The sequence below is a fragment of the Pteronotus mesoamericanus genome, unplaced genomic scaffold (assembly GCF_021234165.1).
Source record: "Pteronotus mesoamericanus isolate MK-2021 breed Mesoamerican mustached bat unplaced genomic scaffold, CSHL_Meso_final contig_1, whole genome shotgun sequence".
NCBI lineage: Eukaryota > Metazoa > Chordata > Mammalia > Chiroptera > Mormoopidae > Pteronotus > Pteronotus mesoamericanus.
In genome coordinates, this window is record NW_026554998.1 from 2,120,465 (window position 1) to 2,147,922 (window position 27,458).

General features: G+C 63.5%; 1 protein-coding gene across 3 annotated transcripts; it reads right to left on the minus strand.

The window, feature by feature from the left end:
- Nucleotides 1–27,211, minus strand: GRID2IP (Grid2 interacting protein). 3 transcript variants are annotated; one of them, XM_054584604.1, is made up of 22 exons: nt 26,792–27,211; nt 22,424–22,578; nt 14,743–14,991; nt 14,428–14,513; nt 12,583–12,652; nt 12,039–12,133; nt 11,575–11,758; nt 9,550–9,704; nt 8,418–8,567; nt 8,082–8,179; nt 7,813–7,930; nt 6,726–7,087; nt 5,923–6,342; nt 5,363–5,450; nt 4,532–4,609; nt 3,850–4,046; nt 3,347–3,502; nt 3,138–3,224; nt 2,172–2,301; nt 1,964–2,082; nt 1,121–1,285; nt 1–900 (listed from the first exon to the last, which is right to left on the minus strand). In XM_054584604.1, exons 1-22 carry the CDS (start codon nt 27,209–27,211, stop codon nt 829–831), a joined length of 3,654 nt encoding a protein of 1,217 aa, XP_054440579.1. In that variant the 3' UTR covers nt 1–828. The 3 variants fall into 3 exon arrangements, with proteins under 3 accessions (XP_054440579.1, XP_054441985.1, XP_054441250.1); XM_054586010.1 differs by lacking the exons at nt 22,424–22,578; nt 26,792–27,211 and adding an exon at nt 16,854–16,963 and having other exon boundaries at nt 8,418–8,564; XM_054585275.1 differs by lacking the exons at nt 22,424–22,578; nt 26,792–27,211 and adding an exon at nt 16,854–16,963.
- Nucleotides 27,212–27,458: the final 247 nt, after the last annotated feature.

Consider the following 27,458-nt stretch of genomic DNA (forward strand, 5'->3'; position numbering starts at 1 on the left):
TGCCGCCTTCTGGGCAGCAGCCAATTGCAGTTTCTTCAGCTTCCAAGACCCAGGCCAGGCGCAGCCTGCGGCCCTCCTTCCTTTGTGCCGGCCTTCCTCCGATTGGCCCGGGAGGCCCCGGCCAGGTGAGGGACCTCCAGGCCTTGTAATGCACCATGGGGTGGCTGGCCTGTCCGAGGCCTCTGCCTCTTTCTCCAGGGTGTAGGATCCTCGATGTCTCTGCTCTACGATCATGTCCCCTGGGGCCTGCTCTGAGCGGGCCAAGAAAGGAGGTTTGGATGTCCTTCCTCAGAACCTGGTGTGCTCTGGCCACGCCATAAAGCATCAGACAGCAGACGCCACCCCAGGGCCGTGGCCACGTCTCAATTCACCTGCTGGTCGCCGCCCCTCCCCCTCCCTAAGTCCCCTATGTCCTGAGGGCTGGCTGCCCTCGCTGGCATGCCTGGGAGCCAGGCAGGGCAACAAGCACGAAGTCAGGGCAATGTGGGGTGCAGCCGGGTGGGAGCCGTAGACAGTTCCCCCGGGGTGAACACACCAGTGCCCACGGGCAGACGCGGTTCACATTCCCTGGGAGTTGACGTCCTCTCCTGCCCCGCGCCCGGGAGATGGGGGTCCTGCTGAACCCCGCACCTTCACAGTGGCCGAAGTTCAAAAGCTGAGGTAGCTGGAGACACGGGCTCAGTGGCCACAACGGCCCGAGGTCCCAGGTAGGGGGTGTGGGAGGGGCAGGCACGGCCCAAACCTTGGTGGCAGCAGGCCGCCCACTTGGGCACAGCCCCTGGCGTTCCTCTCCGTGCCTGGGCTGCAGGGGTCGTGGGGCGGCCTCCATCACCAGGCCAGGGGCGAAGCCATCCCAGAGCTGCGCGCACCCTCCCCGGCCTGCAGGTCGCTGAGCGCCCGCTGGGGAGGGAGGAGCAGGTGGGAAGGGTTTGGTCGGTGGTTCCAGGAGCCCTCCCACCAACACCTGCCCTGCCTCACCTCGCCACCCAGAGCCGGGGCACCCCCCACCGTGGGGGGCTGTGCCACTCACTGGGGGTGCTTTCCCACCCCCCACTTTACAGAAGACCCCCCTCTTCTGGCCTCCCCTGAGGTGCCCTCCCAGCCTTCTGCCGTGGCTCACCTCGAACTTGCTCATGAACTCCGCGAAGATGCCGAAGAAGGCCTCAGAGGTGGTGGCTTTGGAGTCCTCCCCGAAGAAGGCCAGCGCCTTGCCCAGCTCCTCCATGGCCTCTCGTTGCAGCCCGTCCAGCGCCCGCAGCACGGGCTGCGCCATGTCCAGGAATGACTGATGGGCCTCTGCTCAGGAAACTGCAGACCTGCTGGGTGTCCCGGGTTCCCAGCCAGTGACCCCAGACAGCAGCCAAGCTGCGCAGACGCAGTGCTCAGCTGGGAACCACGCCCTGTTCAGAGGCTCCTGCTGAGACCTGCCGCAAGCAGTCCAGCCGCGGGTGTCTCCCTTGCTCCTCTCTGCAGGGCAACTGTCTGCGCCTCCAGGCTCTGCTCAGGTGCCACCTCCCCTCACCCCCAACCATGCACTTGGAGTAGTGCCTTGTCCCTCTCCAGGCCTGACACTCTCTCTCCTTCTCTATGGCACTCGTCCCTGCCTGCGCTTAGTGGGAATGTTCCTCTCTCCCGACCGTTTCTGGAGGGCCAGGGCCTGACAAGCCGCTTATTGTATCTTGTGACTTTAGTCCGGGCTCTCCTGGGAACCAGGATGATGGGACAAGGCAGTGGCTCTAGGACAGTCGAAGAACTCCCTCCAGTTACACACGGACCGGGCATAAGTGCTTGGATTCTAAATGACGCAGGACGGACCTGCTTCCAGCACCGCTGAACTCACAGCAGCCTCTGCCCAGGACCCCTGCTGGAGACAGGGTCTGCAGTGGTCCCTGGAGCCATAGCCAGCTCTACTTGACCACCCCAGGGTCCCCCGTGGCACAGGGACAGGCAGCTCAGAGGATACCGTCATGACCACGGCAAACTTGTCCTCGCTGGAGGGGGACATGCTCTGGCAGGCAGCCTGTATCTCACTGATGGTGCCGTGGAGGTCATCCAGGTCACTGGTCAGGGCCCGTTGGTTCACTGCAGGGAAGGGGGCAGAGCCTCATGGGGCCACGCTCCCAGCCCAGGACGGCAATGCCTCTGCCCGCCCGCCCACCCACCCAGCCTACCTTTGGCAGCCAGGGGCACCGTAGGCAGGTCCTGAGCAAAGCCCAGGAGCTCAGGGAAGTGCTGGCTCAGCGATTTGGCAAGGATGTGCAGGAAGGTGGACTTCCCATCCACCGTCTTGGTGGAGTTCAGCTGCAAATGATCCCCAACATACCTACGCCTCACGGACCCCATCAGACTCCTGGCCACACAGCACCAGGGACCCTCAGCCCTGCTTCTCCCAGGCTGCGGCTTCAACTCCCACCCTCGACGCTCACTAACTCCAAAGCCCATAAACCGATTGCTAGTGCTTCCTCCTCGGAGGCCTGGCCTGCGGGGACGCCACAGGCCTCTCTAGGAGTTTGGAGGTTCACTGGCCCAAATCTTGGAGACCCCCAGGAACTAGGCCTGCGGCACCCAGCCAGAGGGGTCCTAGGTTTTTCTGTCCACGTCGGCCAATATAACCCAAGATTTCCTGACTCCGACAAGATGGGGAGCATCACTCACAGATCTTCCCTCTTGTGGTTTTCTTGTGGAAGCGTCAGCGGCCCATCTGAGCCTCAGACATTCTAAACCATTTATATCTGCAAATGGAGTTTTTCTTCCTCTTGCAGACGGGGGGAAAGCCCAGGAAACGCTGGGGGAAGGTTGGGCCTTTGAGCAGTTCCTTTTGCTGACCCTGAGCTGACAGCGCGGGTGCTGCTGAGGGTACAGGACCTACCCCCAGGTGGGCTTTCCCTTTCCTCCTGGAGCTCTTCCTCCCTGCTCTCCACTACTCCCTAAGTCCAGGTCCCGAGGCTTGGCTTGGAGGAACACCTCCCCTCACGCCCACCAAACTATGCTGCAGGCCCTGTCCGACCTGCGGGCAGCCAGCTCTTCCCCCTGGAGAAGGGCCCTGCTTGGCCACGACGTGCCCGCCTCCGCTCTGCCATGATCTGGTGAGACCTGGCCTTCCCAGCCCCGCTGGCAGAGCAGGGCTAGCTCCTCACCTCCGTGAGGAAGTTGATCTTGAAGCCTGTGGTCTTGTTGGTTTTGGGCTGTCCGTCGTTGAGATAGTTGCCCATGGCCAGCACAAACTGTGGAGAGGAAGGTGTGCAGGCAGCCGCTCGCCCCGCCCCTCGCCCCCGGTCCATCAGGTTGGAAGCCCCCAGGGAGCAGAGGGGCAGGTAGAGTGTCCAGGGATGGGGTGCGCCCTGACCTCCAGGATCTTGGCCAGCTTCCGGCTGTTCTTGAGCTCCACGGAGGCCTGGCGCAAGCACTCCAGGCTGCCCCGGATCTCTTCTGTCTTCTCCTGCAGGGTGGCCTGGAAGTGGAGGCTGCGCAGGCGGGTTTTGTATTCGGGGACGGATAGCATCTGCCAGGAAGGCAGGGCCAGGATTCACCCATCCGGTCAGGACAGCCCAGAGACCCACTGCCCCATCCAGCCTGGGATGGGGGTCAGCGGGCTGCCTGGGCCTGGGAGACCCTTAGGAAAAACAATCACAACCTCTAGGGGGCGCCTTCACCCCATCTGTTGTGCTTTGGACCCCTAGTGGGACTTGGTCCGTAAACGTGTCAACTGGGACTCAAGAGGTGTGAGCACGGGGCCGCAGGTGGAGTGGGACCGACGCGGCCCCCGGACAGAGCGGGAGCCCGGATGGAGGCGGCCGAGGCCGCGGGGCAGCAGCCCCTGACTCTGGGCGGGGGTCCCGGCCGCCGCACCTGCAGGACGAACTGGTCGGGCTCGCTGAGGCGGCCGGGCGCCTCGCGGAAGGCCTGGTAGCGCAGCTCCTCGTCGGCGTCGGGCGCGAAGAGCAGCAGCTGCGCCAGGTGCGCGGGCTCCAGGCGCCCGGGCTCCATGCTCATGAGCACCTGACGCAGCTCCGCGGGGCTCAGCTTCAGGTGCGCCAGCAGGATGGCTGCGGGTGGGGCCGCCTAGGTGAGTCCGGGCGGGGCCCCGGTGGAAAGTGGGCGGGGTCTCTAGAGGCTTACTGGGTGGAGCCTAGAGGTTGGGGGCGGGACCTCGGCGGGGCAGAAGCCGGCCAAGAGACGCAGAGGGTCCTTTCTCCGGGGGACGGAGGACAGAGCGAGAGCGGGGTTCTCGGGGGGGGGGGGGGCACAGAGCTAGACCTGAATGGGGGGTCTGGGGCTGCGGGGCCAGAACGGGGGCCCCAACAGGGGCGAGGCCTACGGGGGTGTAGCCAAGGCCGGCACCTACCCGATGAAATCAGGCTGGATGCGGGAGCTGAGAGGGGGCCTTCGCCCGGCTGGGCGGTGGGTATGTGTGTGTTTGGGGGACCTTACAGCCTAATCTCTGTCATCCAAGGGGCGGATCCGCGGCTCTGCGACCCAGGGAGGGCCGCCGCCTGCCCCCCACAACCCCTGGGACTCCCTGGCCCCTCACAGGTGTTGTAGGCCTTCTTGTGGGACAGGATCTCCACCACCTCCTTCTTCCTGAAGGGCTCGGGCCCCGGCACTGGCTCTGGAAGGGACAGCGATGGTTTATTGAGGGGAGACTGGGCTGCGGCTGCGTGGGAGGGCGCCGCAGGGGTGTGGCCACCCGATAGCCCAGATGCCCCGTGACCATGGCCTTCATGGATCAGCTCCACGTGTCCACGGTCCCCACGCATGGATTCTCCCGCCCAGTCTAACACACACGGCATGCGTGCTGCGCGGCCCTCCCCCCATCCTCTATCCCCTGAGCCGGTGGGACTGAGCTGGCTGTGTTAGGGGAACCAGCCACCTCTGGTCCTGGCAGACACTTCCTGGAGGGACAAGGGCCTCTCTCTTCCATGCCAGGACCACTTAGCACACACAGTATCCCTGGATTCCTGGAGCCCCACCAACAACGATAGGGAGACGCCCAGAGGGCCACGGGGAGAGGACTGGAGGGGGTGTCTGTGGGTGCCCCTCGTCCACCCTACTCTGGCTGTGTGACCGAGCGGATCACCTAGCCTGTCTGCTTTCTCCTCGGAAGTCATCAGTGCCACAGGATTAGCTTTGAAAGCAGGGTGGAGGGTGCCTGGCATCTCGTAAGCGCGCAGTAAAGACCAGCTGTCGGCCTCCTGGTCTTGAGATGGGAAAACGGAGGCTGGGAGAAGCTAACTCAGGGACACAGTAAGCGAATTAAGTCAGTGCGGACCTGGGGGCTCTGAGTTTGGGCTGCCACAGCAGGCAGGGCACTGCTGCCACAGAGACCCTGGTGCGGGGGCCCCCGAGGCCTCAGGCCACTCACTAGCAGGTTTCTGGGTGCCGAAGTGGAGCTCCAGGTCGAGGTATTTCACCATGTCGCTCAGCTTGTCATAGTCAGAGTCTTCCCCGAGCTGCGGGGGGGCGGGCTCAGAGTGAGGGCAGCCCCGGCAGCTGGCCGGCCAGCCCCAGAGGGGGAGCCCCTTAAAGCGCTGGGGTGAACCCAGGGGCAGGAGGCTGCGGGAGAAGCTGAGCCACGCACGCTGTGCTGCCAGGCCACGAGCCGGCCGCTCTGGTGGTCGGTAACGCTCACACTTGGAGCACCATCTACGCAGAAGCCACAGCTGTGCTGGGGCTGGGGGCAGGGGGCTGCCAAGGGGCTGGAGCCACCAAGGGGGCTTCGAGGTGGCCGAGAGTCCGGCCCTGTTTGGAGATGTCCTTCGCGGGGAGTGAGCTCACCAGAGCTGGCCCAGCTTCCTGACGCCGGGGGAACTGAACCAGGGAAGTGCCAGGGAGGGGCTAGGAGCTGGACAGGGTCTTGTTCTCGGTGCTGCTGCCCAGGCCACCCTCCCCTGGTGCGGGGCTCCCTGGCCCCAGGTCACCTACCTGACCCCAGATGGTGCCTTCCGAGTTCTCCACCTGCTCCCAGCGCAGGCGCTTGACGCTCATGTGGCTGGTCTCGCTGCGGCGGTGACCCAGGCCCCGGGACAGCATGGGGGGCGCACAGGGCACAGGCGGTGGGGGGGGCGGCGGGGGCGGTGGAGGGACTGCGTGGCTCAGCTGGGTGAGGGGCTTGGCCAGTGTCTGAGCGGGGCCCCGGGGACCGTCAGTGGCGCGGGAGCTGGGCTTGGGGTCATGGAAGGGCAAGGGCGGCGGCGGCGGGGGGCTCAGTGGGGGCGGGGGGATGTGGTCAGAGATGGAGGAGTAGGTCAGGGAGCTGCCTTCCTCGCTGCTGCTGATGCACTCACTAGCGCTGCTCCGCTCATTGGTGACAAAGCTGCCCTGGTCGTCATCGTGGAAGCTCATCTGGTGGGAACAGAACAAGGTGAGGGGAGGACCAGGCTGGGCGCAGGGACAGTAGGGCAGGGGGCGAGGTGAGGGAAAGCGGAAAAGCCTGGACAAGGACAGGGTAGCCTGGTCTGTCAGCCCGAGGTTGTGGGGGGTGTGGCCTGACAGTATGGGGTACAGGGCGAGGAATGGGGTGACCTGAGACAGGGCGTACGGGGCAGCCTTGAGCGAGGGGTGTCAGAGCTCAAGTGAGAGGGTGCGACAGCTCCAGCCAGGGAGAGAGGTGGCCTGGGACAGGTCCCCAGGGCAGCAGGCCTCCGGCCGGAGCTCCGGGGCACAGCTCCCCGTCAAGACCCCCACACCGACTGCTCCCCGCCGCCCACAAGTGCCTGCTTGCTCACCTCCTCATAGTCATTCTCCGGGCTCAGGAAGTCATCCCCGATGGGGACCCGGGGGCGCAGCTGCTGGCTCAGGGCATCCAGGAAACGGTCGGTGTCGGCGTCCCGGCTTCGCACAGGCCGGGAGAAGGTGAAGAGCTTCCTGCGGCTGGGCTGGCGGGCGAGGTCCGGGCTGGGGGGGCTGTCGGAGTGGACGGGCCCGGGGCCTGGCTGTGGGGAGGGCGCCCTGCTGCTGTCCAGGCTGGCGTAGGGGTGGGATTCGGAGCTGCTGGGCGAGGCCGGGCCCCCCGGGCACAGTGGGTAGTAGCAGGGAGAGGGCAGGAGCCGCTCGCTGGGCCAGGAGATGCTGGACAGAGTCCTGGGCCCTGGGGCGAGGGAGCACAGGTGAGGACCCCGCTCCAGTCAGCACCTGGGTTCCAGGCGCAGGCTGGAGGGGAGGGGCCCGCGGTCGGTTGGCTCTGTGTCCTTGGGCCCCCTCTTTTCCCTCTCTGGACACAGTGCGGGGAAGACCTGGGTGACCCCACTCTCCCTACTCTTCCCCAAGGGTGGTCACAGATTAGGGGTGGGGGTGCCGCTCAGCCCAGGCTCCGGATCTTCTTGGAAGGAAACCAGGGGTCCTGCTTGGGATGCGCTGGGCACAACTCAAAGGGCCAAGGAGCCTTCTACAGGCCTCAGCGCCAGGGCACGAGGCTCCTCTCACACCCAGCAGGCCCTGGGCTCCCAGGAGCATCGCCCAGGGTCCTGCCTTCTGAGCCTGGCAGAGTCACCATGTGCATCCTGCGAGCAACAGCTTTCTGGCTGTGCCAGTCACAGAGCAAGGCACCATGCACTGCGGTTTATCCAACAGCCACGTACCAGCTTGGGGACACCTCTGCGGGCTGCCCTCTGCTTTTCTAGATCCACAGCAGGGGTGAGGGCCAGAGGGGACATGGAGGGACAAGGACAACCCTGACCTGGAGCGTCCCGCGCCATGAAGGCTGCTGGGATTCGCCAGGACTCATCCCCACGGCTGTGGAGCAAAGAGGGGACAGCACCCAGCCAGGCGCCCGGGGGGACGGAGGCTCGGGAGCAGGGCTGGCTGAGCCCCTACCTGCTGTGCCTGTGGGACTGGGTGTGGGCGGGGAGGCACGGGATCTGGACGTGGTCCCCATCTTCCCTTTGAAGCTGCTGCTCAGTCTAGACTCCAGCTCCGCGTAGACGGCTGACATCTGCAGGAAGAGGAAGGAGGCGGGAGTCCGGCCGCCCTCACCTTCCCTGTGCAGCCCTCGCGCGCCCCAGAGGCCAGGCCTGGCTGGCTTGGGCAGCAGGGATCCCCTGCAGCCCCCTGCTGACACCACCAGGAGGGCGGAGTGGTCTCACCATCTTGGGGTTGGGAGTTTCAGGGAGGGAAGTGCCATCGCCCGCCTGGCGCTCGCCCGGGATCAGAGGAAGGGGCATCTCGGGGCAGTCGCTGGGACCTGCAGGGGAATCAGGGAGGGCAGAGTCAGCTGCGAGGGGTCCGAGGACTGCTTCGTGCTCTGGCGCTCAGGCACCAGCCCAGAAGCGGCTGGGGGCCAGAGAGAAAGAACCTGCTAGCCCTGGAGCCCCGGGGGGCCGCCGCCCCACCTGTTTCTGGGCATTCTCGTTTTGCACATGGGAAAACTGAGCCCTGGTTGCACCCTTGCACCCTCTCCTGCCTTTCGGCCCGGGCCTCACCGCAGCTGAGGCTGGTCTCCAGGCCCTGGGACCGCAGGCTGCGGCGGCACATGGAGGAGGCCCTCAGGGAGCTCCGCCGCTGGAGCTCGGGCACTGGCTCCGGCTCCGGCTCCGGCTCCGGCTCCAGGTCCAATGATGGCTCCGGCTCTGCTGTGGGACACGCACAGGAGATGGGCCCTTGCCTGTCAGCCAGACAAGGAGCCACCGAACACAGGGAGGCGGAGGGCGGCGGCCAGCTGTGCCAACCTGTGACCCTGGCCTACTTGGCTCTAGGACAGCTGTCGAGGGCAGGCCCGGGGTGAGAAATGGGTGCCAGGAACAGGAGCACGCGGGTGGTGCGAGGCTGAGCATGGGGGCTGGGGGCGGTGGCCACTGCCCCCCCCACAGGGCCCCTCCGCATGACAGGAGGCTAGGGCCCCATGATCCACAGTTCGACACCCGGTCACAGCTTCCCGGAGGGACTTGCGGGGTGGAAAGGGAGGCTCCAGGTAGAGGCAGAGGTGTGAGATACCTGTACCCAGAATTTCTTGCTAAATCCCTGGACACTCCCCCTACTAACTGTGGGACTAGGAATAGTGGGCACACAAGGGCCCGCACGTGGATCTGCAAGGAGTGACCAGCAGGTGCAGAGCACCCAGAACAAGTCCACAGGGTTTCAACTTCTGTGACCTGAACAATGAAGCATGTGGTTCCATGGGCACAAGGCACTGTGACAGGTGGCAGCAACGAGAAGGCCTGGCAGGCCCTTGTGCTTGTCTGTCTAGCCAGGTGCGACCTGGCTACACACTCATGATCCAAGTCTGCAAACAGCAGCCACACGATCTTCTCAATCTGTGCCACACTTCCTGGGGTACAAAGCACAGCCACCGAGGTCCCCCTGTTTTCTGGGTGAGGAACCTGAGACCCCAGGCGGTTGGGGGGTGTCTAAGGTTATGCTGCATTTGCTCCTTAAAGCGGGGAAGGCGCCTCTGAGGGGCCAGGCGTGGGGCCGGCTGGCTGTGTTGGGCACGCATCTGCATGGCACATGCGCACTTCCGTGTGAGGGAGGGGCCAGGTCGGATATGGTACCCGGCGGGAGAGAACAGGCGGCTGGCCCTTCACCCGCGGGTAGGCCGGGCGCGGGGCCGCTCACCTGCCATGGCTGTGTAGCCCAGGAAGCAGGCGATTTTCTCCTGGCAGAGCTCCTGCTCCTCGTAAGTCAGCAGCTGGTAGACGAACTGCCAAAGCACCTGCTTGGCGGGCGTGTCCAGCACAGGGTAGACGTCGACGATGAGGGTGTCGATGTTCCTGGGGGAGGGGCAGGGGCAGAAGTCCTCTCAGGGGCGCGCCTTCGGGAGTGGAGTGGGGTGGGGATGGATATGGGGGGCACTTCCAGGTCACAGACGTCGGGCTCAGGCCCTGCCCCGCTTCCCACTGCCAAGACAGGGCGGGAGGGGGGCAGGAAGGCAGGCTCTGGGGACGGGCTGCCCAGACCCAAATCCCACCTCTGCCACTTACCAGCCAAGAGACCTTTCTCAAGCTACTTAACGTCTCTGTGCCTCATCTGTTTCCCCATCTGTAAGATGGGGATAAAAAGTGACATCTACCACACAGAGCTGTGGAGGAGACGGAAGCCGGCGGAGCGTGCTGGGAAGGCTGAGAGACTGTGTCAGTGATCAGCGGGACATGGCCCAGGGGCCAAAATCTGGCCTGCCACCTGCTTCGGTAAGGGCGGCATGCCTGTGTGTGTATATATTGTCTATGGCTGTTTTCAAGCGACGACAGCAGAGTTGAATAGTTTCAATAGAGATGGTATGGCCCCGAAAGCCTAAAGTGTCTACTATCCAGCCCTTCATAGAAATAGTTTGCTGACCTTTGCGTTGTATTAAAAAAAAAACAACAAAACCCAAAAACTGGATTCTCATATAATGCCATGCAGAAAGATGAACTCCGGTTGGATAAAAGACCAAGACGTGAAAGATAAAATTATAAACTTAATAGTAGAGAATGCAGAAAAGTATTTTTTGAGCTAGAGGCAGTGACAAACACAGAATACTTGGTAAAAATAAAATAAAATAAAATAAAAGGGCCAGGCATAGGATGCAGAATATAGCACAATGATGATGAAACATAAAAATATATCACACAGAACAGCAACGCCCACTTTCCAAGAACATCTTCAGACAAAGGGCACCCATTAGACTCCTCAGACTTGGCGGGGAGGGACTGGGACCAAAGGGAATGGAAGGTGGAAGCCCCCGAAGGTCCATCGACTGACGGCGGGACCGACCAAACATGTCCTGTCCTTACGGCGGAGCATTAGGCCATAAAGGAATGAAGGAGATGTCATGAATGGGATGAGAGCTGAAAGCATTCTAAGTGAAAGAAGTAGACACAAAAGTCCACAGAGTGTACAATTCTGTTCATGTGAAATGTCCAGAACCGGAAAAGTAGAGACAGACAGTGGATGGATGGTTCCTTAAGGTGGGGAAGAGCAGAAAAGAGGTGCGGGGGGCGGGGCCATGGCGAAGGGGTGCGGCGTTCTTTCGGAGGCGATGAAATATTCTAAAATGGAGTGTGGCGATAGCTGTGCACGTACTAAAAACCAGTGCATTGAATTCACATTCAAATGGACGAATCGTATGGCATATCAACTATGTCTCGATAAAATTCTTCCAACAAAAAAAGAAAAAGGGTGAACAAGCGAGGAGCTTGGCCTGCACCATGACAGTGACCCTCCAGCTGAAGAGTGTGACCAACGCAGGCTGCTGCCCCGGAGGTACAAAAAGAAAGACACCAAACCAAGCGGCAGGGCATGTGGCCGGTGGCGAGTGCCCGCAGGCGTGTGGCACCTCGGGGCCCTGCTGACACTGGAAGTACCGTCCCTGTGAGGGCCCCACTCTCACGGCTGCAGATGATCACTGTCTGCTTCACTTTACAGATAAGGCCTCGACCTGCCCAGGCCACGTGGCTGGGAGGTGTCAGAGGCAGGTGTGTTCTGGGGCAGCCCATCTGCCCCCGCCTGGGGGCCCCAGTACCAGCTGCTGCTTCCTTTGAGCCTCCCCCAGGAGAAGCAGGGGTGGGTGACAGGGCTCAGGCAGGGGGACCTGGGCGGTGAGTCTGGGCAGGGTTTGGGGCCCACGCGGGGCAGGCGCCCGCCCCCCTCTGGCCTGGCCACCTGTGCTGGAAGAAGCTCTCCAGGGCCCGGCAGACGCCGTAGCGCTCGGGAGGCGTGAGCAGGTGCTCCAGCTGCTGGCTGAAGGTCCTCCCCTGCACGCGGATGCTCGACGGCAGGATCTCCGCCACCCACTGCAGCGAGGTGAGCGCCGAGGACGGGTTGGGGGAATCCAGAGAATCAGAGTCTGCAGGGTCACAGGCAGGAGAGGCGCAGGTGACGCGGGGAGCCCAGGCCAGGAGCGGCGGCCGGGGGTCATCCTGAGCTGGGGTGCGGCCGCCTCTGCATTGGGAGGCTCCTCTGCAGCCGGAGCCCTGAGGCCTGGGAGGGGGAGGGGGATGGAGGGAGGCCAGGCGGGGCCCTGAGGTGTCCCGCTGGGTCCCACAGCGCCGCCTGGGGAGGGAGCTGCGGGCTTGGGGGAAGAGCGGAGGGGCCCCTTGCGGTCCCTGTGGCAGTGGGGGTCTCACCGCTGGCGAATGGGACGGGCCCCTCCTCTACCACCAGCGTGGGCATCGCGCCGCTGCCCTGCAGCATGGACACCACCTTGTCGTGGGAGCAGTTCCTGCTGAGCAGAGATGGCCCAGGAGGGCCTGGCAGGGATGAGCTCAGCCCAGGGCCACCCGCCGGACCTCCCGGTCCTGCCCACAGCAGCTGCACAGCAAGTCCCCAGCTGGGCCAGCGCCGGGGCAGGGCGCGGCCCCTCCCGCCCACTCATCTTCACAGGAGAAGCTCCACTGGACACCTCTGGGCACAGAAGGGCTTGCACCCATGTCACCCCCAGGCCGGGCTCCCCAGTGTCCCCTGTGTGGAGCTGGGGTGTTTTCTGGCTGAGAAGCCGAACTGACGTCCTGGCCAGGGTGGGAGAATAGACTCAAGAGTTCCCACAGGACGAGGGACAAACCCTGGGGACCAACTTCTCAGACATGGGGACCAAGGCCTAGAGGTCCCAGGAGGCAGCAGGCTTGGGGGACAGTTCACCACCAAGCTCTGGCGTCCCCAGTGGCCTCTGACCTCATATCCAGTCCATTGAGGAAGAGGATCCGGTCGCCGGACCTGAGGGAAGCACTGTCTGCCGGGCTCCCTGGGGGGCAAGAAGAGAGGGGCGCGGGTCAGCGGGGCGGGAAATGGGGCCGGGGACGATAGCACAGGAGAGCCAAAGTCAGGCCGGCGGGGCCCCAGGAGAACCAGCGCCTCTGCTCTCCGGGGCTCTGGCCAGGGGGTGGTCCCGAGCCAGGTCGGGGCGCGGGGGGCAGCCGGGCCGCTGGGCAGCCCGCGCTGTCGGAGAGGAGCTGAAACAAGAAGGTCCAGAGGGCAGTGTTTCTTAGGCTTTGACGCCTGGGGCCTTGCCGACACTGGGCGGACAGCCTGGCCCTCCCAGGGACAGAGCGAGGGACGGGTCTGCAGGGGGCCCTGGGCATGCAAGCCCTCCGATCCTGGCCCCACGCCCGCTGGCCGCCTTCTCGACGGGCTCTCACGCTCTGAGCCACGGAGCACTCGCCCTTGTCACCCGGGGCCGGGAACCAGACAACTAGGGACAACCCTGTGTCCCTGAGCCCCCGAAATTGTGCACACTCGCCAGCCCTAAGCCTGTTCACCTGGCCGTGCCCAGTTGTTCCCACGGAAACCACAGCAAAGGCCCTTGCCCACATTTCCCAGTGGCTCCCTCCGCCTCGGAGGGCATGGGGTTACCAGCCTGGGGGCTGGGCTGGGCAGACCGGGACACCTGGTTTTTAACATGGCCCTACACCAAGTGTCTCTGGCTACGTGCGTGGGAGAGGCAGGGAGGTGGCAGTGGTGGTGGTGGCATGGTTGGAAGAGACACATTCAAAGAGGAGAGATTAATAATTTCTGGAAGGAGCTCCCTCGAGAGCCGCCTTGGGCCTTTTCCAAACAATGGAATGTCAACAACTTAGTGGTACACAGATCCGAGGAGACCCAGAACACGTCACTCATCAGGGTTAGATCTGGGGATTGTCCAAGGGCTGGGACAGTGACGCGAAGGCACGGAGGCACTTTCCCGGGGAGCGGAAGGTGCCCGTCGCGCACATCGCGCCTGGAGGTGTGAGGCGCAGGGGTCCAAAGGACTCAGCCTCAGTCGGTACCCTGACAGGGACGTGTCACTAAGAGCACCATGCATAGGTGCGGGGGAGGGTGAATGGGTGCAGGACAGAGCAGGTGACCCAGCCCAGTGGGTGGTTACAGGGAGAGCTCAATCAGCGCCAGGAGATGTTTCTGGCCTCTGGGGACCTTCCACACTGGAATGAGCTGCCTCAGTGGGACAGGAGTTTCTTCTTCCCACCCCCACCCTGCGCCGGCTGGGGGGGCGCAGAGGAGGAGGAGTTTCTGCTCTGCCTTCTTCAGGGGGCCACCGTCCAGGGGTGAGAAGGAGCGGGCTGAGTGGGAGGGGGAGGGAGTCCAGACGGAGGGTCTGGGTCGCTGGCAGAGGCCCAGCAGCCCTGCCGCCTCCCTGGGTCGGGCCTACTTGGCAAATGCCCAGTCCACAGCGACTGTGGCGCTCCACGCAGGGCATCCTTTGGGGGTGCAGCCTGGGCGGACACCAGCGCGGTTCTCGTCGCCTGTCCCAGGAAGTGCCCCCGCCCTCCCTGTGGACACAGGGAAGGTCTGGATGGAGCGCTTGGTTCACCTGGCTCAGGGGTGGCCCTGAACTTGGATGGTGTTGGCCCAACTCCAGCAGATGGATGATTTGGACATGCTGCTCTGGGACGCTCAAAGGACACAGGCTACATGAGGTTTGGGGGGAGGTGCCGAGCAGCGGCCTCCGGGGGTCCTTCACCCCGTCCTGGACAACCCCCCCCGCCCCCCCGCCCCCCCCCCCCCCCCCCCGCCATGCCTCACCAGGCAGGACAGACTCGATCCAGACAGGCCCGTGGCCGCGCAGTGTGAAGCCAAAGCTCTTGTTGCCCTTGTAGATGCGGACTGTCCTGGGGAGAGAGAAGGCGCGGCATGGGGGGCGGGCAGTGTGCCCCTCCCTGGGGAGAAGGGGCTGGGAGGCGCGGGGAATGTTGACGTCCTCTTCCCCTTACCATCCCCACCAGCCACCCACCTCCACCCGTGCCCTTGCCTCGCCCCCGTGCCCTCTGTCCCGTCTCCATCCCAAGCCCATCCACGGATGAGGAGGCAGCCCGCAGCGCACGCCCCGGCTCCGGATACCTGCGCGCGCCCCCGGGGCCAGCGTGGCAGCCCAGAAGCGAAGGGGCCTTGTGCGGGGGTGGTTCGTCCGGGCGGCGCGGAGCGGCGCTGGCGCGCGTGGACACCAGGAGGCGCTCCGGCCGCTCCTCGCTGCGGCTCCGGCGCAGCCGCTGGGCGCTCTGCGCCCGCCGGGCGCGGCACAGCTTGCCCAGCAGACCCTGCGATACCACTTCGTCGAAGCGCGCCCGGTGCTTCTTGGGGATGAAGATCCTGCCGGGGAAGCCATCTGAGTCGGGGCGCGCCCTCAGACCCTGCCCCGATCACTGCAAACCGCGGCCCAAAGGCGCCTCCTGGCAGACGCGACCCTCGGCTCTTCCTCTCCTCCTCAGGGTGGCGGGAGACTCAGCGGCCGGCACCCCACTCCCCCCCCCCCCCCGCCCCGTGGCCGCGCCTGCTATCTGGCTGTGCGATCTGGGCCAGCCAGGCCTGGGCTTCACAGCTCAAGGCACTGGGGTTCGTTCCTGCTCTCAGAGAAACCTTCGGAGTTGGTGAGAAGCAGGGTGTCGCTCTCATTGTCGCCTGTGGGAGGGCCCACACTCCGGCATGGTCCCTTGGTGACCATGGGTCTCCTCTACGAGAGGGCTGGGCCTGTAGCTCAGCTTGGAGCCAGGGTGACCAGCCAGGCTCTGCCCCCGGGAGGGACTCAGTGGCTCAGTAAACAGGGGTCCACCGGTGGTCCGGCCACACAACTGAGTGATGGGAGCAGCTAACACCCAGGGGGACTCCTCGGTCCACAGCAGAGAATGCTGAGGGTCCGGAACTTTCCGGAGTTGGCACAGCTGTGGCAGAAGCCCGGCCTCTGGGCCTCAGCACCGCAGAGGGGCTCTGCCAAGGGCCCCCGAAGACCTGGCTGTTAGCAAGGCCTCCCTGGCTGCACCCCCGGTTCCCTTCCGTTGTTCTGTACCAGGAGCTGGTACCAAGGGAATGGGGGGGGGGAGGGTATCGGTGGCCTTGCAGCCGACTGATACACAGCCCCTCCGGGGTTGTCCCGTGGCCCCCACTCCGTTCCCTAGACCTCTGCAGATAGACTAGTAAGGCCAGGTAGGCAGAATAGCTGCCTGCTGGGCGGGAGGGGTGCACCAGGACCCCCCCGGACCCCCGCCACACACAGTGAGTGAGCTCTACTCCTGGATGTCCCAGGAGACCAGGGGCACAGGACAAACGGCCTGCTCGGCTCTGCCAGGAGCGTCCTTGCCTGGTCTGCTGCTCGCCCTTGCTCCTCGCCGCAACCCCCCAAAACCTGGAGCCTCAGCCTCCTTCCCCAGATGGTCACTCAAGGTCTCTGGAGCCTGACACCCCCATCTGCCTGGCCTGCGCATTCCCACGGCCCCCTGCACCCACCACATGCCTCGCGCTCAGACAAAGAAGAGAGGACAAGGAGGACACTGTCCACCGCACACCTCGGGCTCTGGCCCCCGACTCCAGCAGGCGTCCGCCCGGGTCCAGCCTGGGCAGGGGCCAGACGACAGGTCCCAGCTCTACGCTCCAGGGGCTACTAGGAAAGGCCCTGCCTGCCCCCAGGTGGGAACCAGGGTGAATCAGCAAGTGCATAGGTCGGGGGAGGCTGGGTGGCCCGTTCCCTGACTGGTGTCCTTGGGCTGAGCCACACCATGAGCGGTGCTCAGGGTCAGTTCTGTTCTATCTGTGGAGGTGGGGGGAGGGGTCCGGTCTAAATCCACCTCCGGGTTCCTCCCAGGCCTGCCCTAGGGTCCCCTCTCTCCACGACATTCCCTGACTTTGATCTCTGCCCAGTTTCCAGGACCAGCCCAGGCATAGGAAGGAAAGAGCTTTTCAATCCCAGCCGTTAGTTCCCTAGCCCCATCCCGACCCTTAGCGCCACGCAGCGCGGGGAACTCGCCTCCTTGTACCCTTCCCGTTTATGTCCACCCTCCCCAGCCCCCGGAACCCAGCCAGGCAAGGCGGGTGCCCATCGAGGGCAGAGAAGCCCTTCAGTGTCCCAGCCCCACCCCCTCTCAGCCCGGCGGGGTCGGGTCCTTGGAACCCAGAGCGCACGGTTCCTGGGGACGTGGGGCGGCGGCGGTGGGGGGGGGGGGGCGCAGTAGGGAAGCTACCGAAAGTGCCGGGAGAAGCCCTGGTCCTTCCCCATCTGGAGCGGGCGACAGCGGCGCAGCAGGTGCAGACGGCAGGGGGTAGGTAGCCCAGCCCGGGAGCTGAGCGAGGGCGCCGCGACTCCTTGCGCCTCTGCCGGGCCAGCGCACGGGGCCCCTCCCGGGGCAGCCCGGCCCTCGGCTGGGCGCCCGCCCCCTCTCCAGTAGCCCCGCCCCGCCCCGCCCCTCCGGGGGGACCCTTCAGCGAGCTGCCAGGGATCTGGGGCGGTTCGAGGCTGCCACGCCACCTCCTCTTGCCCCCCTTCATTAGTCCCTCCCGGGCGCCTCGCCTCCGATCTCAGGCCGGCCAGCGCCCGGTGGCCCGCACAGTGGTGTGTCCCCAACGCGCGCTGCAGGAGAATGAACCCGACAGTCCCGAGGAAGTCCCGACTGTCTCTCGCAGAGCACGGGAAGGCTTTCCGGAGGGGGTGGCCACTGCGCTGGTCCTCAAGGGCTCAGCAGGAGTTGAGGTCAGCGAGAGCAGGCCCTCTCTGCCTATCCAGGGCAAGCTGCCCCCGAGAAGAGGCTAGAGAGGGGGCCTTGAATGCCGGTGTCAGCCGCAGAGCCTGCACTCTGGCGCCAGTGGGAGCCGTGGGCGGGCCTAAGGGTTTCCGGGGGTGGGGTGGGGTTGGAGGGACCCCAGAGGTTTAGCCACAGCAGGGAAGGGGCAATGCTGGGAGGGGGGCAGGGAAGGGTATTGTGAGGGGACACATTTCTAGATTCTTAGAGCAGAGGAAGGAGACGGTATGAGACCTGGTGAGCAAGAGGAACTCGTGAGGAGGGGGCCGTCCCGCTGGCGTGGGTGGGGGGAGTGGAGGACCTCACTGAGCTGGGCCATCCTACTGGGAGAGCAGAGGCGAGGCGCGGTCCAGGGAGGAGAGAGAGGTGCCAGGAGAGGGCTCGGGGCCTGCCACTCCCTGGAAGTTAGAGCAGGAGGGGACCCCAGGGACCCCACTGCATTGTCCTTCCTCACTGGTCCGAGCCAAGTCGTGACTGCAGGCGAGAAAGCGCTGCTGGTTGCCGGGGAGCGGCCCAGGGCACCCCAGGGAGGGGCTCCTCAAGGACGCAGCGCCGGGCTGTCTCCTCACCTGGGGGCAGTCACCACCCGGGCAGGCTGGCACTGCAGAGGCAGGAAGCCCTGGGGGCGCCACCTCTGTCCCAGTCATTGGGGGGAACAGCTCACATGGCCCTGCCTGAGGGCGCCTGCAGCCATCCCAGGGAGGGCGCTGCACGCCTGACCGTCAGTCCCCGGGACTCGGTCCGGGCCCTGCTGCCCAACGCGCCTCAGCCCCACGCTCCTGACCCCCAAGGCCACCCCCTGCAGTGACCGCTCAGGCCGCATTTCTCCCTGGACAGGGACAGGAAGCCAGAGCTGTGTCCTCCCCAAGTCTTGTCCTCAGCCCTGCTGGGCAGAGACCTGTCCGAAACCCTCACCCTGGGCCCTGCTCCCTGACACCCACAGGGCCACCATCGTCCTCTCACGATGGAGCCATCCCTGCGTGATCTCTGAGAGCTGCAGTGGCCCAGCATCCAGAGCCAGGCCTGCCCGCGAGGTACGCACACTGTCCCCCTGCTGGGGGCTGAGGAGCGGCCAGCACGGAGCAAATGCCCCGCTCAAGTCCAGACACAGCCAGCCATGCGCACACTGCAAGGGGCCAGCAGCTGGCACGTCTGGGCAGACGACCCAAGGTGGCCGGGGGCGGCCAGGGGCCGGGCAACAGTGGGCCCTCCCTGCAGCGCCCACCCCAGCGAGAGTACGCCACCGGGAACGGAGGACTGTAGGGCAGTGGCTTGTACCCGGGGATGACTTTGCCCCCCAGGGGACATTTGGCACTGTCTGGAGACAGTTTTGGTTGCCACAAAATGACAAGGGGAAGGGGGTCTGTGCTGCTGGCATGTGTGGGTAGAGGCCAGCGATGCTGCTAAGCATCTCACCACCTACAGAACGGCCCCCACGACAGAGGACTGTCGGGCCCAAAAGCTCGGGACTGCCCTGCTTGAGAAAGCAGTTCCCGGAGAAAGAGGCCGTCCCGGGAAAGCCGCCCTAAGGGAGCCCTACGCGGCCCCGCTGCACAGCCCCGCAGACTTCTCACGGCAGCTTTGTCCCGCGGTGTCCCCGGCGCTCGCTACAGCACAGCGGGCGAAGGGAGCACCGGTGTCCCCTCACTGCCCCCCACCCCCCCGGTTCTCAACGAATCTCTTTTCTGCTTGGGTGGTAAACACACGATGCCCTATACCAGTGATTTTCAACCCTTTTCATCCACGGCACACACAAGCTAGAAACGGAAATCCTGTGGCACACCAAAAATATATATTTTTTGCCCATCTGACAAAAATAGGTATACATTTGATTCATCCTCACTGGATGGCTATTGTTGCACTGGCTGTTGCCTTTTTTCTTTTATTTGACAGTCTAAAGGCAAAGGGGTCAGGGGCCCTGACTAAATAGTCGGGTATTGCTTGTTTTAAAAATCCTTGCGGCACACGGGTTGAAAAATTGCTGCACTATACAGAAGATGCATCATAGAATTATGCACTTGGAACCTATATAGTTTGATGAACCAATATCATCCCAATAAAATTAACCATCTCTTTCCTGTTTGCAGGTGGCGGAGTCCGTTTACATGATCTCCTACCAGGAGCTCTTCTGGGGACGGGTAGGTGTCACCAGCCCCTCTTACAGATAAATCGTAGAGGTCAGTGAACTGCTCAAGGTCGCACAGCCAGTGGGTGGATGTGCGGTTCGGGCTAGGTCAGGGGGATTCCAAATCTTCCGCCACCTCCGCTGCGCCCCTCCCCCAAGCATGCCCCCCCCCCTTCTGTGTTTCCTGAAACGCCCGCAGACCCCAAAGCGGACTTAGCCTTCCTGTTCCCTGCCGACCACGCCACACTTTCCACACTGCCTGGCCTGTCCTAATTAGAAAGCCGTCACTTCATCAAACGGGGATCCCTTTGGGGACAGACCCAAATTAGGCTCTGAGCCATGGGACCCGCGCCGTGGTGAAGGAAGAGGAGACCCTGCACTGCCTGGCAGGGCTGCCGCTGACCCCAATGTCCCCTCAGGGCGGCCGCGCCGGCCCAGAGGACTCCGTGTGATCATGCACTCTGCCCTGTCTCTAGGTCACCACTAGCCACGGGTGGCTATTGAGCGCTTAAACTGTGGCTGGGGAGACTGGGAAGCCAAAGTTAAAATTGTATCTAATATTCATTACATTTAATTTAAAATAGTGACACGTGGCTTGTGGCTACTGTGCTGGGCCAGCCTGATGGTCCCACTCCCTCTCCCTTCTCCCCAGGCCTTCTGTTTTGGCGATGGGGACGGCCCTGTGGAGGGTCCCAGCCTCTGCTGAGCACCGATGCGCACGTGGGTACACGCAGTCCTGCACACACCTCCAGGACGGTCCTTTGCTGCTCAGCCTCTCGCTGATGGGGGAGGGGAGGTCCCCAAGGCCACCCCGCAGCGCCTCATGGCACTCCGCCAGGTAGGATGGTGCACAGGCAGGCTCTGTCAGCCGCCCTGTGTCGGTACCGGTCGGCCTGTAGGGCACTGCTCTTTGGCCCTCTGGAGGCTCCCCCCTGCGGCTAGATGCCTGGCCCTGGTGAACTGCCTTTCCACCTCCACAGGACATACTGCCAGACCCACCGGTCAGTGTCTGAGCCGCGGGCTGGCCCCAGCTGCCTCCTCGGAGGAGCCTGCCCTGGGCGCCCCTGAAGACCCAGCCCTGAGCTGCCTCCTCGGGCACTCATGCCCGGGAGTCACAGATAACGGTGACTCCCCCATGCGCCCCTGAGCTCCCTTGGGAACGCGCTGCGTGGCGATGGCCTGGGGGTGGGGGTGGGGATTGGGGGCTGAAGCCACGCTGCCAGGGTTGCCCAGCTGGGCGCCGCCCCCTCCTCCGGCAGCCTCCCCAATTTTCCTGCCGCACTTGACACGCGCTGACAACAGAGGCTGCTGTTTCATCCTCCCCAGCGGCGCCCCGGGGATGCTGCGGGGAACGGGCATCCCCACGTGCCCGGGGTTCCCCGCTTCCCGGGCTCTGAACTGCGAGCGCCCAGGGGGCGCCTCCCCCACCCCACCTTTTCCCGACGCGCGGCCGGTGGCCCGGGGGCGGCTGCGGGTGAGAAAGGCAGGCGTGAGGGCTGCCCCGGGCGGCAGACGGGCTGACCCGCCGGCGGAGGCGGAGGCGGCGGCAGGGACGGAAGCCGGGGCCGCACCGAGGGGAGGTGAGGCGGCGCGAGGGGGCCTCCGGCGGAGCGCGGCCGCTGGCGGTCCTGAGGCACGTGCCAACTTCCCGGGGGACAGCCCTCGCCCCTGGCCCAGCCCGCGTGGAGAGGGGCGGGGTGGGGGCGGCCCATCTGGCATCACCTTCCCGGGGGGCCCTCAGGCGCCAGCACCGCATCTCCACTGCAAATTCGGCTCCAGAAATAACTTTTTTTGTCTCCTTTCCGGATTTTCCCAGCCCCTCACTCACCCCAGGCAGCTCATGGTGGCCGCTCTCGGTGGCCTTGTGCGCTCCGCTGCAGAGCCGAGAGGCTGCACCCGCCCGGTGTTGGGGCGGGGGGGTGGCCAACCCCGTCCCCGACATTGGCCAGGCCCGGAGGGAGGGGCGGGCGCGGGGTGAATGGCAGCGAGGGGAGGGGGCGGGCCGAGCCCGGGAAGGGGGAGGGGCGCGGCTGGGGAGCAGCCGGCGGCTCGGGGAGCGGGGTGGGGAGGGGAAGCTCCGCGGGATCCGCGCTGGGGACGGCGCTCAGGCCCGGCGGCCTGGTCCGAGCGGGGCAGCGCAGGGCAGCGGCCTCCGGTGGGGAAGGCGGGGACGGGGCTCCGGGAGGGGCTTCCCCTTGTGGACGCACCAGGAGACTTTTGTTTGTTTGTTTTTCTGAAGAATAAACTTAGAGGGTCCAAAGCTGAGCGGCAGAGCAGAAAGCGCACGGCTGACCCGGTTCGCATTCCCGAGCCTGCCGCTCACTTGCTGTGTGACGCTGGGCCAGGCTCTTAACCTCCCTGTGCCTCAGTCGGACTCTGTGAAATGGGAACAGCAGTAGCGCCGGGGGAGTCGGCCGGAGCGTATCCCTCCAGAGTCCCGGGAGGACCCGGACTCTCCGCTGGCGTCGCCAAGGACAGAGCGCGCGCCGTAGGACCGGGGAGCCGGAGCTGCCCAGCACAACCCTGGACCTCACGTGGTGCCACCGCTCTGTCTGGGGACAGAGCTAGGACTGCCTGAGCGTCCTGCGGATTTCTGGGGCTCGGGGTTTGGGGTGGAGCGGGGCAGCTACGGCTGCAGATCGGAAGGCGGGCCCCTCAGGGCCGCCCCAGGCCGGCCGTCTGCAGCCCTTCCCTTCTCAACCCAAGGGGTGCCCCGGCCTCCCGCAGAGCCAGCAGGCGCCCTCCTCAGGGTCACCGCCCACCCGTGTTCTGGGGCTGAGGGCGTCGGGGTGCAGCCCAGGGGCGGGCCACGCAGCAGCAGCAGCTGGATGGCAGTGGGCGCCCCTGAGCGCGGCGCCCCGCCTGCGCGCCCCGGCCCAGCCTGGGGTACCTGAGGCTGTCCAGGAGCGGCCCTCGGGCCTCGCGGGGCAGGGCCAGGGTGAGCGCCCGCACCAGCGCGTCCACACGCTGCTCGGCCGCGAACTGCTTCAGGGCCGCGAACACCTGCTCCTTGGCCATCGGCTGGTCCGCGAGGATGTCGTCCACCTGCGAGGAAGGGTCCCGTGACTGATCACAAAGGCACAGGGCGGGACGTGGGGAATCAATCGCCCCTCGGCCTCCCTTTCTTCCTCAGTTTACCTCCACAGCATAGCCCGGCTGCGAGCTTGCTACCCAGACCCCTCCCTCTGAAGCCTCAGCAGCCCAGGATCCTCTTTCAACTGAAGGAAACTGAGGCTGGTGGAGGCACAGGGGATGGGCCCGATGTCACGGGGTCAGGGCTCAAGCCCAGGGACAGCCCTTCTACTGGACATTGTAAGGATCGAAGGAATCGATACAAGAGCTTACACGCGAATGTGTGCAGGGCACTCAATAATTGCTAGTTACTATTATTACTCTACTCCCTTCTACTACACTGTTTGCTTAGATACCTCGGAGAGCATTCTCGCTCCACATAAAAGCCCTGGAGTGCACGCTTCCCTCTGAATTTTGGCTCCCCCGTGCTGTCTCTGGGCTTTTGTTTTCTTTGTCTTTGTGTACAAACCAGCTGATGCCAATCCACACAGAGGAGTCTGTGCGGCCCATGGAAACATGCACGTAGACATACATCTGAGAGATATTTGTAGTTTCTTGGCTGCTGAGCTAAGAAGGGAGGAAAACCCCAGATTGGTGAAAGGCAAGACCCCAGCAGTTACGTTGTAGCGTCGGCCATGAGGAAGCTCTTGCCCAGGGCTTTGGCTCCTGAAGGAATGGTGCAGGAACGCGGGGGCAGCAGAGCTTGCTCAGGGCCGCGGCAGAGCCCCCCCCCCCCCGGAGGACGCCCTGAGCAGACTCTTCCTGAAGGACGCTAGGACTGCTGTGCTCCAGGTTGCCGATCTTTTCTTGGCTCGGAGCCCAGGCCTCCGGCACTGAGTCAGTGAGCTGTCCCTCCCACAGTTGCCCTCCTGCCCAAGTTGCCGGAGTTGATGTTCATTGCTCTGTGGCCAGTTTCGCTCCATACTCTGTAATTTTGGACGTCAGTTTTTTCATGTTTTAACATCTCTGTGGCTATTTCCTGTGGGGAACTGTCATTCCTGTGCACGTATGAATTTGGCTGTAGGTCTTCATATTATTACATCCACTGAGTTATGTGCATTGCTGCTAAGACATTTGTCCAAATAAAAGTCCTCTTTCAACAACTACTAAATTAAGCGACCAGAAAGCGATAAAGATGCAGGTGTCACGGGTTTATTGGCAGGGATTTTTCACCCTTGGCAGAAAATAAAACAACGGCACATCTTACAATTGATGGTGCTTTAGGTTTTGTGCCAGGCGGCGCTATTCGGCCATGAGGAAGCTGCTGTCGGGGTGCAGGGTTTCTTTTTGGGTCGATTAAAATGTCTTAAAATTCACTGTGGTGATGGTGGCTCACCTCCTGAATACACTGAAAACCACGGACTCGTACAGTTTCCATGAGCCAGATGTATAGTAAGTGCATTCCAGCTCAGTGAAGTTGTTCGAGTGGACAGGCAAGAGTGCGATACACAGGCAAGTGAAGAAAGCAGATTATCAGATAGAACACACAGCCTTGCCTTTTCATGATATGTGATTACACATGTGTTTGTGCAACGGAAACATACCCAGACACCTGAACGGACCCGGGGGCGGAGGCGGGAGGCGGGGAGGCCGGGGCAGCGCCTCTCTCAGGGGCCTGCGGGTGCAACTTCAGCCACAACCAGGGTCATCGGGTCCTTCTCCCCTTCCACCCGCCTCCAGACCGAACACACGCCGTGTCCTCCCCCGCCCCCCTCCCCTCGCGAGCGGATGAAGAGCCGAAAAGAACTCCTCGGGGAGCCTTCCGGACCACCCTGCCCTGGTGCCGCCGTCACTGTCTTATTTCCCCCGGTTTGTTTCTTCACTTCTTTGGTCATGACCTGCAATCGCTTATTCTGCGATGCGTCCACTTCCTCCTCATCGCTTTGCCCACAGGAATGGCGACTGCAGAGAGCAGGCCCCCTGCCTGTCCTGTGTGTGTCACGGCCCATCATCAACAACCGCTAAATGCGCAGACCTGAGCGGCCCTCCTGCCTCCTCCCCTTCATCTCATATAAATGCTCAAGTCTCTCCCAACCTATAATTGATTGTTAATAAAGTCCCCCGGTCCCCACGACCCAATCATCTTCTCGCTGTTTTGGCCCAGCGCTGTTGACAGCTGCTCCTACCGCACAGCTGCCCCTCCCACCGCAGGGCACCCCGCCTGCAGCTCCCTGATAGGACCCCACGGACCCCACCTGGCGACTCCACAGCCTGATTTCACCCAGAGCTTGCTCCTGGATTTCAGGACTGTATACCCAGCTGCTTCCTACTTGGTGGCACGAGGGGATGAAGGAAGGCTTTCTAGGGGGGCAACACCATAGAGGCAGGGCGTTCCAGGGCCTCAGTCAGTGGCCACATCCTGGCACGCGTGAGTCCTAGCACACGCACGCCACAAGTCTGGGTTACCGGCTGTCTCCTCCTCCGGTTAGGACAGCCCGAGACGCAGACCTGAGTCCTTGCTCCTGCCCAGCCCCAAGCCCAGGGCCTGGCACACAGGAGGCATCCGGTGGAAGCGTATGGCACCAAACCGAAGGGCTGTGAGTGGCCGGCCATCCTCACGTTGCATTTCCTGCAGTCCCCCTGCCGGCCTCAGTGACCCCCGGTGAGTAGGGCGGCTGTAGCACCCTGCACCCCCTCGTACGCCCACCGTGCTGAGGAACGTTCGTGGTTTTGAAATCAAAGTCCGCTGCAGCCTTGAGTCAAAGGAGAACATGGCTCGCTGGAAAGACGCTTTATGTAAGAAAGGAAAAAATAGTTCCTCCCTCCTGGGGCCTGTGCCACAGCACGGTTTTGGTGTCAGCTATTATCTGGATGCTCTGCAACCTACATCGAAGCATGAGATGCCATCACGGGACACAGATGGGTCCTCTGTTAAATAGCAGAGTCTTCAAGGAGGAAAAACTGGGGCAGGGCGGGCGCTGGTGAGAACCTGGCGGCCGAGTGTTGAAAACCAATGGGGGCTCCGCCGATGCCCTGATCTTCTGGGGGCAGAATTTTTGGGGGGTTTGTTCTCAGCCTTTAGAGGGGCTTGGTGAGCTCTCAGTGGAACCCATTCTTCCTGCGCCCCTTCCTACAGCACACAGCAGCTGGCCTGGGCAGCTGGTCAGATTCCACCCTCTGCTGGTGGCCACCCAGGCCCTGCTCCCTGGCTTATCTGCCTGACCTCCCTGCCCTTCTGGAGGCTCTGGTCATGTCCCCTTCTGACTTCCCAGGGATTCGATGGGCTCTGGGACAGGCCTTTGGCTCTATAGCAGGTCCTCTGGGATCACAGCAGACGTTACCAGTTGCTAGAGTCTGAATGTTTGTGTCCCTCCCCCAAAGCTCATATGTTGAAACCTAATGTCCAATGTGATGGTATTGGGAGGTGGGGCCTTTAGGAAGCGATTGGGTCCTGAGGGTGGGGCCTTCATGAGTGGGATTAGCACCCTCGTGAAAGAGACCCCAGAGAGCTCCCTAGCGCAGTCCATCATGGGAGGACACAAGCTGAAGGCCGCAACCCGGAAGATGGAACTCACTCCGCCATGTTGGCTCCCCGAAGTCAGACCGCCGTCCTCCAGAACTGGGAGAAGTAGGCTCCTGTTGCTGAGGAGCCGCCTGGTCCCTGGCATTTTGTTATAGCAGCCCAGGTGCGCTAAGGCGCCTTCCATGGCAATAGAAGGAATGGATAACTGCCACACACATGGATGAAAGTCACAGATACAGTGTTGAGCACAAGAAGCCCTGCACCGAAGAGTATGTCCTGCGTAATTCCATTTATGTGAAGTTCACAGATGCAAAATCACCTACAATGATGCAAGTCAGAACAGCAGCTGTCTCTTGACAGGGGGGAGGGACAAGGAAAAAGGTGCATAGGAACCTTCGGGGCTGGAGAGATCACTCTACATCCTACATCTCTTAGTCTATATTTTCGTCAGCGTGGTGGTTACCAGGGTGTATTCACATAAAATTTATTCAGCTGTACACTTACAGCACTTTACTGCCTACCTGTACCAACTGTAAAAGAAAAGCAACCCCCACATCAAGGTACAGGGCCTTGCAGCGTGAGCGTCATTTTATTTCTGCTAAATCTGACCCTAGCAGAGTCCTCTTCCCCAGGCTGTGCGAGCCTCAAGTTCCAGGCCCGCTCTAGGTCCTCCGAGACGCGGTCTGCACAGCCCCGCCCCCACGAGCCAAGCTCCGCCCCTACCTTGCGGCTGAATTCCTGGGCCTTGCGCCGTCGTTCTCGGTGCACGGCGTCGGGGCGCTTGCGACCCCCCAGGCGCAGCAGCTCGCGGCCCAGGCACAGGCCACGGCCCGGGCGCGAAGGCCTTAGGGCTGTGGTCGGGGGCGCGGAGCCGGAACCGGGTCCCGGGCCGGCGCCGTCGTCGGGGCCCGGGAGCACGCCGAGGCTGGGCGGCACGCGCGGGCAGCGCCGGGCCAGGCGCACCAGGCGCTCGCGGCTCAGGCCGCCCACGGCCAGCCCCTCCACCTCCAGGATCTGGTCCCCGGGCCGCAGTCCCCCGGCGTGCGCGCTGCTCCCTTCGGCCACCTCCAGGACGAAGCAGGGGCCGGAGCCTCCCAGCCGGAAGCCGAAGTCCTCGGGCCAGCCCTGGTTGGTGGCAGGCATGGCGGCGGTGGTCGTGCTGCTGGAGAGAGCGACGACACAGGGGAGTCCTTGTGGCCCTGTCCGCGGCGCTGCACGCGGCTCAAAGGCCCAGGACCCCTTCTTTCGACATCCAGGTGGAAGATGAGGTCCTGCCTTGGTGTCTGAACTCCTGGATCCAGCTGTGCCTGAAATTCACCAGCTTCCATGGGACAAAAGGACTTCGCAGTAACAGGAGCTCACAAATTCCTGCTGACTTTGGGGCGTATCT